At 40.2% G+C, this 17,774-nt stretch overlaps 1 protein-coding gene across 1 annotated transcript in view; it reads left to right on the top strand.

The window, feature by feature from the left end:
- The window catches only part of LOC113947365 (zinc finger protein 516-like), a 42,297-nt gene extending 31,122 nt beyond the window's left edge, over nucleotides 1-11,175 (top strand). Inside the window, exon 2 of the mRNA XM_027643857.1 lies at nucleotides 9,037-11,175. Within this exon, the coding sequence (XP_027499658.1) occupies nucleotides 9,163-11,175 (2,013 nt within the window). The 5' untranslated portion in view covers nucleotides 9,037-9,162. The remainder of the gene's footprint in view (nucleotides 1-9,036) is intronic.
- The last annotated feature ends 6,599 nt before the right edge of the window (nucleotides 11,176-17,774 follow it).

Below are 17,774 nucleotides of genomic sequence, written 5' to 3'. Positions count from 1 at the left end.
CTTAAATAACTTTTTGTTACAGTAAGACATTAGTAGTTAATCAAAGCACAGTGCTGTAATTCTAAGTCTGTTAACAGGTTAACGCTTGGCAACACTTACATTTATAAGGTAATGATTTTACTGTAGCAATTAAGCAGTAGGATATATTACGTATGAGTGAAATTAATTTATTACCTTGAATTTCTTAATTCTCCACACAACTTATTTTGTAGCAGTGTCCCATAGAAATAATATTTACCTTCCATTGACCTGGCAGACACATAGCTGTAGCTAGTACACTTGCTTGGTATTAAACATACAGCTTTTTGCATTTGAGGTCTACCATGGACAAGTTGTTACAGCGCTGTATGAATCTACTAAAGCACTGAAGTTTGTTCCTTAATGGTGTAATTGTTAGTTGTGACAGAGTGGAATTTGGGTACTTAGGACAAGGCTGCTATGTAACTTTTGCTGGGGTAGGAAATCAACAATTCAAAATGTTTACTTTTAATTATGCTTATGTTTTTCTTGCATTCAGGTCTTGATTTACACAGCACAAAGGCATTCCAGTTTTAGCTAGTGGTACAGCTTCTGAATTGATACAAATTGATTTCATGGCACTGTGTGCACTTATGGCAGCTAGGGATGTGGTTTGTGTGTAGGTTGCATTGATGGGACAGATGAAAGAGGCAGCAAGAAGGGGTATGTATCTGGGTGTGCGATGTACTGCACTCCTGCATGTTACCGTTTTAAGATACAAACTGAGCCCATAACAGAGCATACTGGGAGGAAAATACCCTGCCCATGCAGTTTGAAATCAGCCCCCACAATGAAGATTTAAAATGGCCGTGTTACAACTCCGTGTAAATCGGTCTGCAGTGGAAACCCTAACAAGATCATTAAATATAAAAGCACTATTGGGTGCTGGGAAAATACTGTGCTGCCCATATATATATGCATCTCCATAGACATGCATGAATAGACAGCATCAATGCCATCGATTTGAATAAGGAGGTAATACACAGTATTGAGGTGACTTTGCTTGTAACTGACTTAGTGTTTGATTTGAAACTATCAGAACTGTAAGCGTTTCTTCAATTTTTAATTCTTAGTCTTGGGGAATAGTAAGCCACTAAAGTAACTCCCATGGTGGGTGTGGCCAAATAGGAAAAGATTACTGTTACATGAAGAAAAATGGAGGCATTTTTTTTTTGGTGGTGGGTTTTTGGTTTTTGATTGTTTGGGGTTTTTTTTATTTTATTTGTTTATAAATTTTTTTTTTATTTTAAGTGTTTGGGTTTTTTTTTTTTTGAACCTAAGATGAAGCTTATTTTCAGAATTAATGATACTGCTACAGTGTGTCAAAATAAGAGCTTTCGACTTGCCAATATATATCATTAATTACCCTAGGAAAAGAAAAATCACATCTGCACTAGTGCAGTTCTTGGCTTTTCTAGGGCTGATCAATAATCACATTGTGCATTCATTCCTGCTAGCCCCCCACCCCGCAAGGTCAACTTTAACTACTAGTCTTTACATTTCAGAAAAGGGACATAGACTGCCTTATGCATTAGTAATATCGGTCTCAGTGTTTCCTTTGGGTCTAATTTATAGTTACCCATACAAAAAAAAAAAAATCTAACTTTTTTTTTTTTTTTTTTTTTTTTAATTTAGGGACTTTATCTGTAATTTTTCAGGTGAACTTTTCTCCTCTATTGCCTTCTGGTGCTGTGTTGAGAGGTCTGGGTAGGAACTGGACTGAGGATGCTGAGCTTTGCTATGGTTGTGCTGCTTAAATGGATCCTCTCTTAATTGTATTGTAACATGTGACAATGACAATGGGAGAACAACAGTTTCAGGGCCTCATGTCTGGATGGTAATGCAGCTGCTGCAATAAAGTCTTGTTATGGTTGACCAGTCACATTTGGACAGTTATTTCTAATTAGAAGTTTTTTTTTATGTTGCATTAGAAAATAGTTTGAAGCAAGCTGGTAGATGTTTGGGTGAAGTTAGTTCATTTTCTCCTCCTTGCCTTGAAAGATTAATGTTGCTTTTTGCTTTTTGTTTTGTCCTGCAGCCAGAATAAGTAGCCTTGAAAAAATCTTGCCTTTAAAATAAACTTTTTTTTTTTTGAATATAATGTAGTGGTCTCCAGCAACTGCTGTAAAATAAAGGATTATTGTGGGTAGTTCTGTCTAGTTTTAAGTCTTGTGATGGCATTTTGTGATTTCTGCATTGTTTGTTTTTTTTTTTTCCATGAAAGTACTAGTGTTACTGGTTCTCTTTTATTCATTTCTTCATATTAGAGGGGAAATGTAGTTTGTTCATAATGGATTATTGATTGGTCTGTGAACAGCAGAAGCCCCAAGGCCTTGTCATCAATGGTACTTACTCTCCCAATAGTGAATGCGTTGCTTCATGCAGCCATTCGCAACCTCAGTCTGTAGAATATAAGCCTGTAATTGTTACTCTTGTGTAGCACAGTTTTTAGGGAGAGGAACTCTTCATTGTCATTATGGGATTTTCCCCCTCAATTTGTTCAAAGAATAGTCCCTTTGTTTTGGTAGCAAGATAAAGCTTGTCCTGGATGTTAATGATACATTTCAATTCATTGCTTAGAATACTACAGTGTAACTAGTAAAGTACGTTTCTTTGTCTCTCAGAAGACAAACACGCACAGTATACTAAAACACAAAATATGTACTGAGTGGGTGACAGCTTTGTGTTTCTCAACATATCCCATAGCAGTGTGAAAGCAAACTCCCTCCCTCCCACCCTGCCTTGCTCCTGAACTGTTTCTTGAGGAGCCACAAAAAAATCTGGGTTACAGAGGTTTTGTTGATTTTTATTTTGAGAGCGATCACCTCTCTGCAAACGCCTGCCTCCAGCTTCTCCAGCATTAGTGTTTTTACCTTTATTTCAGTGTATTCTCTCCCTTGTTAAGGGTGCGGCATCGGTTGAGAAAGGCCTGACTCTGCTTTCCCAGCCCTGGCTGATGCTCAGAAGCCTGCTGCAAAATGTCATTAGCTCATGGAGGGAGAAAGACACAAAAACATATGATGTATTGGGAGAAGCTCAAAACAATATCTCACGGTTCAGACAGCAAACTTTGCAAATGGGAAGAGCTTCACCAGCTGCAGGGGAAGGCTGGTAGAAAATAATGAAACAAAAAAGTATTGCAAAATGCTGCTGAAGGATTTTATAAAGCCTGAGTGGAAATAGACTAATAGAAATTTCTTGTTTGTTTTTCCAGGAACTTTTTATTTTTCTTTTTCAGTCTTGTGTCAGTTTTGGCAGGCTTAAACAGACTTTAGGAGGTCTGTTGTCAAGATTGCCGCTTTTAATAACTGAAAGCGTTTGAAAATTTGACAGTCTTCTACAACTGCCTTGGGATTTTTGGATAGGTTTTTACTGGGTTAGTTTGGATTACTCTAAGAAAATCAGTTCAGAGTTATGCTGCCTTTACCTTTATAGGTTGTGGAATGCCAGAATTGCCTACAAATTCAGCTATAGGCTTACTGTTTAAGAGATAAGCTCTCTCTTCTGTGCTGTGGTGTAGTCTGAAGGATGCTATCAGCTCAAGGCATAAATGGTCTAGTGACATGGTCTAGAAGAGGCATTTCAGTAGGACTGGTGCCTAAATAAGGATGGTGGGATCAAGCCTTTAGTCAGGGTGATGGACTAATGACCCCCATGGGATCTGGATGCCCAGAAGAAGCCATGTCCCCTCACAAAGTGAGGAGGAGGGCATGCAGGCAGGGCGAGGCTGGTGTGTGTGGAGAATGGAGTCTGTAGCCTGGGGAGAAGACATGGAAGGGGAGAAAGGTCTCTGCGGTTCAGTGAGCTTGAAATCTGGTGGGGCAGTTCTCTGTCCTTTGTCCCTTCTCTTGCTGCACTTAGCTCTCTTCTGGTCTCTTTACTCTGAATGGCAAAGCCTGTTTGGTTCTGGGGCAACCTGAGCCTTCTCAAATCAGGAGAGGTCCTCTCTCTGGGTTGTTCTTGAAATATACAATTTCCTCAAATTCACCTAGATATTTGCATGCTATATCCTATAATTTCATCATTTGAAAGAAATTTCAGTAAGGTATTTTTCCACAAGGTCACGCCTCACATTTTTTTTTTTTTAAATCCTTGTTGATTTTTGCAGAGGAACATGGTGGAGTGGTTGCAGTGTATGTTCAAATCTCTTGGAGATTAGAAGAGCGATATCTCTCCAGTGCATTTTTGTTTCAGATGGGACCCAGCCTGAAAGCAGTTTGTTTTAAAAGGTACACTGTGCTTTTTGAATAGGTTTCTGTAGCTTCCCAGAGTGTACGTTCTTCTTTATTACTTACACAGCTTATGCAATATGATTTTTAAAGTCATGTTTAATTGAAGAGAAATTTTAAAAAGTATAGTCTACTGTATGTTGGAACAGGAATAATTTTCTTGTATGTATTCCTCCGTCTTCAGTGCACAGGATATTTGTATGTAAGAAATCAATTTGCAATTATTTTTCCAGTGTGGTATCTTCTGCATATTTTTTTTCTTCTTTTCCCCCCGATTTTTCTGTGTTATTTTCAATTTCTCTTTTTATTAGTTGTTTTCCAAGAGGCACAAAAGGTCCTTAAGAGGGTCTGTCTCACCCTGTGGGCAGTCCTCACATACCGAGTCCTCTTTCAGAATGTGAGGGTGGCATGAAGAGAAGAGTAATAGATATTCAGGGTGCTCCTGCGTTACATAAAGTGCTGTTTCCCTGTACTTTTACACATACTTCATGTCAAGACTAAGTGAGGGTCTTGCACAAGTTGTGAGGACGATGCAGCCATGCACCAGCATACCTGCTGAGCTGCTGGGAGGGCCAGGCTACCACAGCCTCACTGGGGAAGCCAGGGCTGATCTTGGAAAAGACTCTGGGGCTCTGTGGGGAGAGCAAGTCTCTTTGGTCAAATGTGTTTTCTCTCAAACCAAGAGCTCTATCCAAGTTAGTTTTAAAAACTAGAGAAGTTTGGATGCCTAAATGTTTGAATTAGTGTAGATTTTGACAAGTTCTTGGTTTAAGCATGTAGGAAAGGTTGTTTTCCTTTTCAGGGGAACTAGGAATAAAAAAAAGTGTGTGTTTATTCCCATATGGGTCAAGGCAAAGAATCTCTGTGAGGCAATGGTGCAGGAAGAAGTATTATAACTAAAATATTTGGCGGTGCAAACTTGCAGCACACCACCCCTCCTGTTTTTAGGTTTTTGTTCATGTTTCTCTTCCATGTTGCTTTATATTCCAAACTTGCATGTAAACAGTGAAGATAAGTGCCTTAGTGTATTTTAAAGGGGCGGAAAATGTCTCATGGATACTGGCCAGCTGCTTCTTACATGAACTGCTGATTCTTAATTCGACAAAATAAACTTAATCTGGTTCATATGCCCCTTACAACAGAATATCACACCCCCACCCCCAAGAAGTTGTATGGCATTTGGCATAGACTGCAGTGCCATTAAAACACACACAATATTTTTAAAGACTGCATATTAATTTACAGTTTACATTCACTTGCATTTCCTTATGGCTTGCCTCTCTGCTAGTGGGGATTTCTGTGCTGTGATAGTCTGGGAGAAATCTGCAGGCTGGGTGTAACTCCGCTATGGATTCTGTGTGACAAACTAGTGCTGTGGAACTGCAGAGTGAGCTTGGACCAAAGCACTGAAAGGTTACTGGTTACCACCTGAAATTGCTGAGAGGTGAAACACTTTTGGTAGCCTGGGGGTAGCTGGAGGTGGCTGCATTCCATGTGTGCTGAAAGAGACTTATTTCAGAATACTTTCAAAGTTGGAATTATTTCAAAATACAACTATTTTTATCATCACAGTCATCCAGAAAGAAACAAAAATAGCTATGGCAAGATTCTACTCGCAGTGGAAGAGTAATTGGTGTAATTTGATTTTACCAGTTGACATCTTCCATCCCTTGTGCCATCTTTGATGTTTACTAATTAATATTGAGGTAAAAATTATTAAGCCAGAATGTTATTTTCTATTTGTAGGATTTTTTTACAAGTGTTTTTTTTCTCATTGTTATGTTCAGTCTTCTGAATTGAAGCTTTTTTTGAAAGTTGTAATTTTATTTGCTGCTTTCCAATGAACAACTGGCTTTGCTGTTCTGCAAAGAGCCCCTCTAGAAGAATTACTTTTAAGTGACACTCAAATGATACGAGGGGGGAATCATGAGTTGTTCATATATGTTTGTGTCAGTCGATTTACCAAAGCCTAGGGTAGACCTCCGTAGACTGTGTAAAGCAAGCTCAGGCTGGTTGAACACCCTTACTCCCAGTGGAATTTTTTCTGTGGAAGATCAGACTTGAAATTTTGTGGGTATTAAATGTGTATGAATTAAAATAATTAAAATCTAGGAATACTTTATTTCCACTTCCAAAGCTATAAATTGCAGCGCATTGGCCAAGATAAAGTAATAAAGACAAAACAATTTTTTTTAATATTTTGGTGAAGACAATAACACTTCCATTAAGTATTTTAGACTAATAAAATAATTCATTAATTTTTTAACTCTTCTTTCCCCCCTCAGGCCTAATTTAATATAGGACTAGGGGGATCTCCTGTGAGTGGCTAATACCCTTCTTATAAGTAATGCTTTCTTCATAGCCTCATTTTCATAACTAAGTTTCATTAATGAAAATGCTATAAATAATTAAAGTGAAATATGTCAAGACTAAGCCCAGGGAATCTGTGGCCAAGTAAACAAAGGGACTGAAGCTTTAGATTTATATGTGCTTGAACTGCTGCATACAGCATTCTTGTCTAAGTTTGGCTCTTAGAGGTCTTTTGAACTTTCAGACAGGAAGAACTGTAGAAAGTCGAGTTAAAAAGGGACCTACATTTAAAAATAAATAAAAAAAAAGTCAATAGTCTAAAAGTTGGCCTGCCAATAAAAGCAGTATTCTCACTGGTGAAAACTGTAGAATATTAAGAATGTAGAAAACATTGTATAAAATATCTGAAAAAATCTGTCCCCAAAGTTTTCTGTTTTTTATCCCTGAAATTATGTGGATCATTTCAGAAGAAGCTTGCATTTAACATGATAGTATACTTGATCAAGAAGTTACCTGGTGTATGATTTAATGAGTTCTAGGTTAAGTCTTTGATTATAAGGCAATAGGGGTTGTTACTTGGCAGAGTTAGATTATGGGTCAAATAAATAAGATGCTACTCTGAATTGTTTCATCTATCAATATGCAGTGTAAACCTCATTTGTATTTGCTGTTTGGCATGTTTGTACCTTCTGGTACAGCTACAACTTCAGTGGCTGACGTTCTTTATAGAGCCAGGAAATTTCTTCTGAGGCTGTCCCTCAATTTACTTTTAAATAGCTAATTTTAGAAATTAATTTAGGTACTCTAGTACCTAAATAGCATAGTATAATATAGTACTAGTTTGTAAACTTCCTGCTCATTTAGACTTCTGAATTTGTGAAATTTATTTTTTTTTCAGCAATAATAAAACATTGATTCATTCAAGAAATGAAATTGCTTTTGTAACTCATCCCTTAAATATCGTTGAATGCTCTCTGAGGAACAGGTAGTTTGGGTTGATGCTGTTTGATAACTCTTAACATGCTGAATGGATACTAGATATGCAGAAAATCAAACCCAGAAATGAATGGTCTTGTAGCAAATAAGAAGGCTAAATTAACTTAAATGTAATAAAGTTGTTCTCTAGTGTGTAACCAAGACGATAATTGTGACAGTCTTACCTTGCTTTTTATTAAGCTCGTGCTGGTGATGTGGTTAGACCGTTTATGTACGTATATAAGAGACTCAGAGGTGAATACAGTGAGAAATCTTAAAATTTGCAATTGTAAATCTGTAGCTCTTTGTTGAGTCATAGATGTTAAGTGATGGATATGCGAATAGATGGTCTTGTTAATGCTCTGTATATTTTTAGCTACATTTTAAGAAGCTGCTGTTTTCTTAATGTGGCAGTAGATCAGTTCTCTTCATTAGAGAATGCTGTGTTCTTTGATCTTAGTCATGTGGTGTTTGTAGCCCTTAATGAGGGGGGGTGGGGGCGGGAAGATTGTTTCTTTTCCAATTACTGTGGTGTAAAACAATCTGTGGGGATCTTGACCATTGGTTTTTGCTGTATATAAGGGGGAGAATTGCTGCTGTGTTTCATCTTCTACTGAGGCGGATACTGACTCTTGCATTTAATCATGACAAGATACAAAAACATTTAAATTTTTATTACTCTGTTAATCAGAGTTGTTTCTTGTTTTGTTTGTTTATTTATGGTTAAGATTCTGTTTCATTGAGGTGGGTGGTGCTGTGATTTCCTGTATGTCCTGTTGACATAAATCACTGACTTTTAAGGTAGTTTGATACCTATACACATAATCAGTTTATTGTTAGTTTTAGACTAAATTTTACCCTTGGAGGGTTTTTTTTTCCTTCATTGTCCCTCAGGAAGTAACTTTTAGTTTTCATGAATGCTTTGTCAGGCTCTGGGTTCTTGTTTGCTCTCTAATCAAAGTACTGAGCATCCTCAGCCTCTGCGCCTGCTCTGTGCATGCCACATCAAGCACAGCAGAGCTGTCTTAGGCGCAAAGTAATGTAGTTACCAGTAGGAATATGATACTTGCTAAAGTTTCTAGGAAAGCCTTTTATCTTTGGCAAGTAAGTATTTTACATGAAATTACACATGATGGTAAAGCCACAGATTTAGAGTGTAATAACCCCCTCAAGAAATGTTTTCCTCATTTAAGGTGTATTTTTAGCCACTTCTGCCTCATTTTAAAACAAAAAATATTTTTCAAAGTTGCACTTCATTCAAGACACTATGATGTCAGTGTATGTAAATGAATGTTTCCTGTTTTATACATTTTACTTATTTAGTAATTACGCTTGTCATTGAAGTCTAGAATATCAGGAGAAGGAGAAACTGCTGCTTTTTGGTGCAGTAAATTGTCATATAGTGTGCTTCCGAATACAGGGCGAGTGATGGAATTGTTGAAACACAAATATATTTTAATATATTTAAGAATCTGTACATTTGTATGATTTTTTCTTGTTTCAGGTGATCTATGCCATCTTCTTACAGAGCACACGGAGGGAAATTTTCACTTTGGACTCTCCTGAGCAGCTGAAAGGAGAAACGTTACCCTGAGACTGAAGCAATAAAAACACTTCTCTACAGAACCGTATGATTGAAAATGCGGTCCAGCCCTCCTCTGCTGCCAGACATGCTTTTGTGCTCCTGCCCCGCTTACCTGTTGTTGCAGTAATACAGATGGATCGTAGAAGAGAGGCAGAAATGGAGTTACGGAGATCCTCCAGCCCTGGCAAGCTAAGCAAGAACGATATGGATGCTGACAAGACCATGTGCCACAGCTGTTGCATCTGCGGTAAAAGTTTTCCTTTTCAGAGCTCCCTGTCACAACACATGAGGAAGCACACGGGTGAGAAGCCCTACAAATGCCCTTACTGTGATCATAGAGCTTCCCAAAAGGGCAACCTGAAGATTCACATCCGTAGTCACAGGACAGGCACTTTAAGTCAGGGACACGAGGTGGAGATGGGAGAGGCACAGCTGGGGGAGATGGGCGTTTCAGAGGGCCTTGGCGGGTGCACCAGCCCCACTAAAAGTACCTCTGCCTGCAACAAGATCTTGAATGGTACTGCTCAGGTTGATAGCAGCAAGATCTTGTTGAGAAGCAGCAAGAAGGAGGTCACAGAGACGGCGCCAGCCGAGGAGGATAGCAAGCTGACCTCTTACCAATGCACCTTCTGCAAAAACAAATTTGAAAGGAAGAAGGACCTAGAGCAGCACCTGCATCAGGTCCACAAACCGTTCAAGTGCAGGTTGTGCAGCTACATGACCTTGAGGGAGGAGACGCTGTTAAACCACATAGAGAAGGACCATATAACAGCTCAGGTCCCCAATGGGGAGGCCTACACTGAGAACTGCAAGAGCGAGCTGAGTGCAGGCGAGTTTCCATGCGAAGTCTGCGGTCAGGCCTTTAGTCAAACCTGGTTCCTGAAAGCTCACATGAAAAAGCATAGGGGCTCATTTGATCACGGATGCCATATTTGTGGCAGGAGATTCAAAGAGCCCTGGTTTCTCAAAAACCACATGAAGTCGCATGGCCCCAGGTCTGGGAACAAAAACAAACCAAAAAATGATTTGGAGCTCATAGCCACTATCAATGACGTGATACAAGAGGAGACAATTGTGACAGGCCTATCTCTGTATGAAGTTTGCACCAAGTGTGGAAATCTGTTTACAAATATGGAAAGCCTGAAAGCGCATAATGTTGTTCACTACCGGGTGCAGCCGGGCAGCACCGGGGATAAAGCTGAGGGCTTGACCGATGGGAGCCTGAGCTCCTCGGTAACGAAGCAGTTTTTCTTGCAGTGTCTCAATCTACGGCCATCTGTAGCACTGGATAAAGTTACAAGAGGGCAACCTGGGAAAAGAGTAGCCGAGCTGGATCCGGTCAGTAGCTACCAAGCTTGGCAGCTGGCCACCAAAGGAAAAGTAGTGGAGCCCTCAGAGTATGTGAAGTATGTGGGATGGGATGAGGCCCTGGCAGATGCGGACGTGACTTACGACAAGGATAAGAGGGAGTATATCCTTGTCAACCAGGAGAAGCGCAAGAGAGAACAGGACTCACCCAGCAACCCCAAGAAGAAGAGCTGCACCAGTGGGCGCCCAGAGAAAACCAGCAATGCCCCGCCAGGGGAGAGCTGCCCACTTGCCCAGGGGGATCTGGACTACCGCCCTGCCTCACGGCAGAGCCGGCGGGCTGCCCAGAACAAGTCCACCGAGTGCTTTGAGTGTGGGAAGATCTTCCGCACCTACCACCAAATGGTGCTGCACTCCCGGGTGCACCGCAAGGAGCGGAGGAGCTGCAGTGAGGGCGGGACAGCTGCCCAGCCTGACCGCTATGGCTCCAGCAGTGAGGAAGGTGACTTGGGGTCTGTCAGCGGGCCTAGCACCCCTGGCTCCGCATCTGCTCCAGAGGACTCAGCCACCTCCGGCTTGGGGGAGGAGGGGGCTGAGGAGAGCTCAGAGGAGGGAGCAGCCAACCCCTTGCTAGGTAAGATCACTTCCAACCTTTCCTTGCTAATGTTACTGGTCCCTGTGTCTCCTGGTGTGGGACACAGCAATGAGCAGATGAAGAAATATGTGAAAGCATGTGAGAGAGAGGTTTAAAGGCAGTGTGGATGGGGTCTCGTGCCTCCTGCTTGTCTCAGCATGGTGGCTCGTTTCTGATGCAGGTAATAAAGTGAGATCAGATGATGTCTTCATAATATGCTGGTGAAGGACACCTGAGAAGTATCTTAGTTGCCTATAGCAACACTGTAGGGTAGGGTAGTGTCTTCCTTGGATATCCTGGGGGCTGTTTTTCCTCGGTTCATGGGTACCCTGTGCAGTGTTCTGCCTGTAGTGTACAGGTGTACCAGGGTCACAACCTGTGTAATCTAGCCCCAAAGCACATAAACTTGTTAATCGCCAGCATGAGAGGAGTCTCTCTCCTCTTCTCTGCTTCACTTCCCAAATTGTGTTTATAACTCCAAAGGCTATAATTAATCTCTCTGGATTAAAGCAGTCCTTTGAGCCCAATGCTACTAAATGGAACAATTTATTCTCCAAATAGCAGCAAAGTAAATATTTAAAAGAACGCCATTAAGCACTTTTGTATCTTCTTTTTTTTTTAATCTTTTATTTTTGTTGTTCACCATGCTTTGTTTATAATACCCTTTTAGAAATGTGAGATTAACCATTCTTTCCTTGCTAGCCCTTCTGCTGGTTTTTGTTTGGTTTCTGTTTGGTGAACAATAATGCCTTCCTCTCATTTTCATTCCTTTTGTTGTGAAGAACGTAGTTATCTATAGAGTTAAACTCATTTTCAAGACCATCATGGATGAAGTAATCTGCACCATTGTAAAAGAGGGTGGGTTTATTCAATTACCTTGTTCTTTCAGGATATTATGTATGTTGCCCTTTTTCCTGGCTTCAGACCCTGCAGCAACAAAATGACTTTTTCCAGAATTGTGTATTGTTACATGTTTTTCATAAATTTTTGAAGCAATGTGGGGTACATTTATTTTGTCATTAAGTTTCTTTCATGCATGTTTCATGATTTTAGGACAACTAAAGTTATGACTGACACTGCTTGGCAATATAACTTCCAAATGTAAGGTGTAGAGGGAAGAGAGCTCCAAAGGGTTGAAATTCTAAAAAATTAAACCCATCTTTTTGTCCTTAAACTTACAGGGACAGTCATAAACTTGATTTTGCTTTTGGATCAAGTCCCAATGGACAAATTGAGTGCACACTAGAACAGAAAAGTAAATTAATCCAAGAGCTCCACTTTTTTTTTCTTTTATGCTTTCTTACCCTTTCTGTAAACAACTCCAGAAAGTCCTAGCGACAAGCTGACAAATACTTTCAGTATGATTACTTGCTCATTTAAAAGACTCAGACTTTGGCTTTTCCATCTGCTGTTGGATTCTTGAACACTTAAACAAAGTTCCTTATGGGAGCGTGCATAGTTATTTTGTGAAAATCCATCAGCTGCCACCTGAAACACTTCAGTACAGTTGACACAAGATGCGGCAATAAAACTGTAGCTTCGTCTAGAATTAAGTAGGGTGCCATGGTTTACAACTGTAATGTGCACTGCCCTTATCAAAACAGCAGTGATGAAAAACCATCTCTCTGGAGATGGGCTAAAAACACCATAACACTTTTTCGCATGATGTTCAAATAGGAAAACTGTTTTTACACACTTTCCATATTAAGCACTTTATTTCTAGCAGGAAGAGTTGTCTCATGTCTTTGCTTGTTCTGGTTCTTGCTTCAACTCAAGCTTTGAGCCCTTGTTGCAGGAGTGAAAGGGAAGAGTTAGAGTCACACAGCAGTTTCCTCTCAGGAATTAAAGTTACTGGGTTAACTGTTGTTACTAGCCAACACGTGAAAACTTGTTTCTGTGGATATCAAATTGGTCCTCATCTTCTTTAACTGTAAAGAAACAGCAAACGAATGGGCCTAAATAAAGGTGCATCTTGGAAATGGGATTTCTTTGCAGTGATGGATGAGGAGGATGGCTGCTTCATTTTATTTGCTAACATCACAGAAGAGCTATCAGGTGCTTAATGGGCTAATAAGAAATGTTTTAATCCAAGAAGAATGTTACCCTTGCTCCTTAGTAGAGTTTATTTAACTCAAATCACTGCCTCAATGAAGTGAATTTTTTTTACAGATGACAAAAATTTCTTTTGAATTTGAAAGAAAGGTGGGGAGGTTTTCTTGATTTTTTTTTTTTTTTTTTTTTTTTTTTTTTTTTGTTATTTTGTTTAAAGGAGGTTTCATAGGTCAGTCAGTGTTCAGGACTTAAGTTTCTCAGTTGTCTCTTTTTGGTATGCACATTTGCTGTCACGGCCCTTACATTGTGTTCTGCCTCAGGATGTTTTCAATAGTACATTTCTGCTGACGTGCCCTTCTGTCCAGCAAGCTGTAGAATTAGTTTTAATCTCAAGATTTTAAACTCAAGAGGCTTTCTTTGCCTCCCCTGTGAACAGTAATTTAAGGTGTAAGGAATATAGGCCAAATTCCGCCCTCATGTATGTGCCTGTTAAACTCAGGTGTTCTGGTATGGCCTTGAAGCACATTTTGTCCTAGAAGTGCTGTAGTTTGCTATCCTTTGCTGCAGCTTTTTTTAGTTATTCTTCCAGGTGAAGCTTTTCCATCAAGAGCAGCTCTCCAGCCCCATGGACAGCCTCTCTCCCCAGTGGAGGCAGGCAAGCAGTGCTCTTGGTTCCTGTTCCTGAAATTATTTCTGTAGTATTATTTTTGCTCAGGCTGTGGTCAGGAAAATCTATTCATAAGGTTATATAGTATCTGTTGAGTTTTTTTCACTTTCCTATCTTTAATGTTTTTTTCCCCCTTTGACGCATTACTATGTTATCCTGTGTCAGAAAAAGGCCTTGAGACTGCCAAGTATTGAATGTTGTGGCCTTGACACAGCTGAAAGTACTTCTTTGTGCCTTTAATTCTTAATAATCTGAGCAGTCTTGTTGACGCACAGTGTCTTGCAGCAGGGAAGCTGGCAGTGGACCTGTAATGGTCCTGGGCCAACAGGTGTTGAGGCTGAGGGTGACAGGGACTGTGAAGTACTGGTAGGGCTTACTGGGAGAAGAGCAAGAACTGCGCCTTGCATGTGAAATGAGGTTTAAAGCCCCCAGGGTAGGCACTTCTTTTTTCCTAACACATCGGTAATTTGTTTCTGCTGCCTTTGGGGAGTAACATCATGATTTCTCAGGCACAGGGAGGGGGTTGGGGGGAACGTAGCATTTGCAAACCCAGTTTATCAACCACCGGGGATAAACTAGCTGACTACAAAGTGTATTTCATCTGATTGGAAGGAGAGTAAAAATGTGGGTTTTAGAGTTTTCTAGAATGAGATGTAGTATACTGTGTGATACCTATCAGGCAAGAAGTACGTGTGCTTTGCGTGGCAGCCATGTGGGAAGAGGTGACTCAAAGCACATTTGCTTTGTTGAAAGCAGACTTTGAATATTTTTGAGGTCTTCCTGCCCCAGCTGAGTCTTTGTTTTTATTTATCATTCAAGCCACTACCCAACTGTATCTTAATTTTCTCTGAGTTGCATCCAAAGCTGTCTGAACCATCCAAAGTTGTCTTCTCCAACTTGAGATTGTTGATTGGGCTTTTTTGTGATTTTTAGTTTTCCCTAAAAAGAGCTACAGAGCTATGACTGAGAGAGTAGAGAGGGATTATGTATGTGTTGATAAAAGTGAAGGGAAAACACTATTTTTATAATCTTTCAGCTTCTCAGCTGAAATGTAGTTTTATATATGTCAGTGAATTTGGTGTTTAGTATTTTTAAGGCATGAGCCTCTTCATTGCCAGGGTGTGTTTAGGAGTGAAGGTGTTAGAGTTTGTTACATTAGGCTCTATGAACTGTTTCTGTCCTGCAGTGAAGAAGGAAGTATAATTTTTGGGGCTGTTACTGCTGTTGGCAGGTGGGAAGATGAAGAAAAGAAGTGAAAAAAATTTTAATACCTCTTGGTGCTCAGCAGACTTAGTAAAAGCACAGACTTGTCTTAGCCCAGTCAGTAAGGGAGTGCCATAAAGGTGGTACTACTTCTTGCATGTAAGTGTCAGACTGGGGTGGAAGTAAATGTTAAAAGTAATCTAGGAAGGGAAAAAAAACAAAAGAAAAAGAGTGTAACATAGGAAGGAAGGAGAGGTATGCTGCTCCTAGCCTGACCTTGTCGGGGAAGGACATCAGGGAAAGGGGAGGATGTTGCACCTCAGAATGCTGCTTCCAGGGAAAACCATCTTGTCCATTTTCTTTTTGTTATTTCCTGCCTCTTCCTTCTCTTTGCCTTCCTTTCTACTCTCGTCAGACTCCTCTGAATTTTTGAAATGCTTCAAGGCGAGACCGATTCACTCATACTGCACACATGCTGTTTTTATTACACTGGCTAGTGCAGGAAGGGGCTGATTGTGAGTGAGGACTGTTGTGCTGGGCCCTGTACAATCACTGCTTTCAGCCCAAGAAGCTTGTGGATGGACACAAGTTGCTATACTGCACAGAATATACAAAAAACCAACAATGAATACAAAACAGTGGTGCATGGCTGTACTTGGTCGGAAGTTACTGGTGACATGGTGGGACTTGCTGAGGAACATGAATGCCGTGAAGGGGCAAGACAAGAGGTGGGAGTAAGGTGCAGAGGGGAGAGAAAGGACAATTTGAAGCTAGAGAGAAGCAGAACCTTGTTGAAAGGAGCTGTGCTGTGCCATGAGGTTTCAAAGAGGATGGGGCTGAAGATAGGTGTGGAATGGCATTGGGCTTCAAACCCTCCAAGACAGTGCCAGCATGCTGGGTAGGTCAGGAAGAAGAATAGGAGAGATTTATGAAGCATAAATTTGGACTTTGTTTTGCTGAGATATAAATTATAACAAATCCAAGACCTGGAACTTTAATGGAAAGTGCATAATTTCAAAAGTCTTTTTATTTAAAATAATTCAAAAGTAAAAATCGCCTGGATTTCCTTTAATATTTTAGTAAAGTGGCAAGGCTGTAATTTTGAGGACGAAGGGAACAGTAAGAATAAAACAGTATAAACAAATAAAATCAGAAAAATAAAAATGTACAGTAATTCCAGAGAACAGAAAAAGATAGTCCTAGGAGATATTTTCTGTTGCTAACACAAGTGCATGAAACAGCTGCCAATATCCAGTACCAGGACTTCATTGTTCTTACCTGAAAAAATGTTTCTCTGTGTGCAAGGGAAGTTCTCTCTACTGTTTAAAAATCAAACATTTTTACTATATATCTTGAATAACCACACTTTAAATACTTCTCATGCCAGACTCTATAAATCCCACAGTGTTGTTCTGCTGGAGGCAGTGCTCTTTGGGCATTTTATGCCAAGTGATATCTTGTTCTATATATACAGTCTTAAGTATGTTTAAGTTATTTAGCATATTTGGTTTGCTGAAGGAGCATATAATGAATTGGACAATGTTTTGGTGCTGGACAATTGGTAACTATTGCCCCAGGCTGCCAAGAAATGAGTTAGTTTCAAGAAGGAACACAGTCTCAGAACTGTGAAAACAAAAGTGTTACGCTGTGATTACACATTCACCAGTTAATTTTGGCATTGCTGAGGAGTGGTTGTTGGAATATAAAACCCCATCAACTTTACAAGCCAAACTGATTGTTTAGGTTGTTAATGCCAGTGAGATCAATGAAACTCTGGGACTTCAAAATACAGCAAATTGATGATTCAGATCATAGGGGAATCTGGGCAGAGGCAAGGACCCTGTGCCAGCAGTAAGATCCATTAGATGTTGTTTGGGACTTTGCAAGGTTCCATCTGTTCCTTAAAGCAAATTTGGTGGGTTGGGACTACATCAATTACCAGTTTGAACACATCTGATAATACCATTGAGAAATTTCTCTTTTATATCTGCCTTAGTCCAATCCTGATGGCACGTTAGCAAAGCCACGTGCAGTGTGGTACTTTCTCATGATCCAAAGTTTCTCTGCAAAGCACTGCTGGTTGAAGCATCATTTTTCACCAGTACAGACCTGTGTGTATCTCTACAGCAGCACTTACCTCTTTCCTACCCTTTGGACTCTTGTACACTCTTCAGGATTGCAGAGGATATCTCCTGTGTGAGTATATATTTACCTGTGGTGCTGCTATCAGCGATAGTTTTTGCTTTTATTTCTCTTTAACTGTGGGTGGATGTGAATGGGAAGAACTACTGAGGAAACAGAGCAAAACAGAAATTAAGCTGATTGTCCCAAGAAAATGGATAACAAGAAAAATTCTGGCAGCCAGAATCACTCCAGTGTGTATCAAGAGGAGAGGAATAGAGAAAAGTCACAGGTATGGTTAAAACCTTCCTTGGCAGGGTACCTCACACACATGAAGTTGCTTGCCCCTTCTGTATTTTAGGCTGATGATGGGAGCTGTGTTTTAAGAAACTCACGCAAAAAGTTTTTTACTGGAATGGGGCAGCAGTGCTTTGGGATCATATAGTCTGTACCCTTTAATGCTGTACATTACCCTGACATCATACCAACTAAGGAAGGTTTAACAAATGCCCTGTAGACATCTTGGGTAAATTCCACTGTGTTCCTGATTACCACACTTTGTTCTGTGTTACTAGGTCGTGTTTTGCTCAGTCACATATAATGTGGGTGGCCAGCAAGAGTGTTAAACAATAATAGTTCAAGTTCTTCTCACAGTGGGGCAGAGGGATGAGG

The sequence above is a fragment of the Corapipo altera genome, unplaced genomic scaffold (genome assembly GCF_003945725.1).
Source record: "Corapipo altera isolate COAL_440 unplaced genomic scaffold, ASM394572v1 24b, whole genome shotgun sequence".
NCBI lineage: Eukaryota > Metazoa > Chordata > Aves > Passeriformes > Pipridae > Corapipo > Corapipo altera.
Note: the sequence above shows the minus strand (reverse complement) of the source record. Positions and strands in the feature narration are given on the sequence as shown.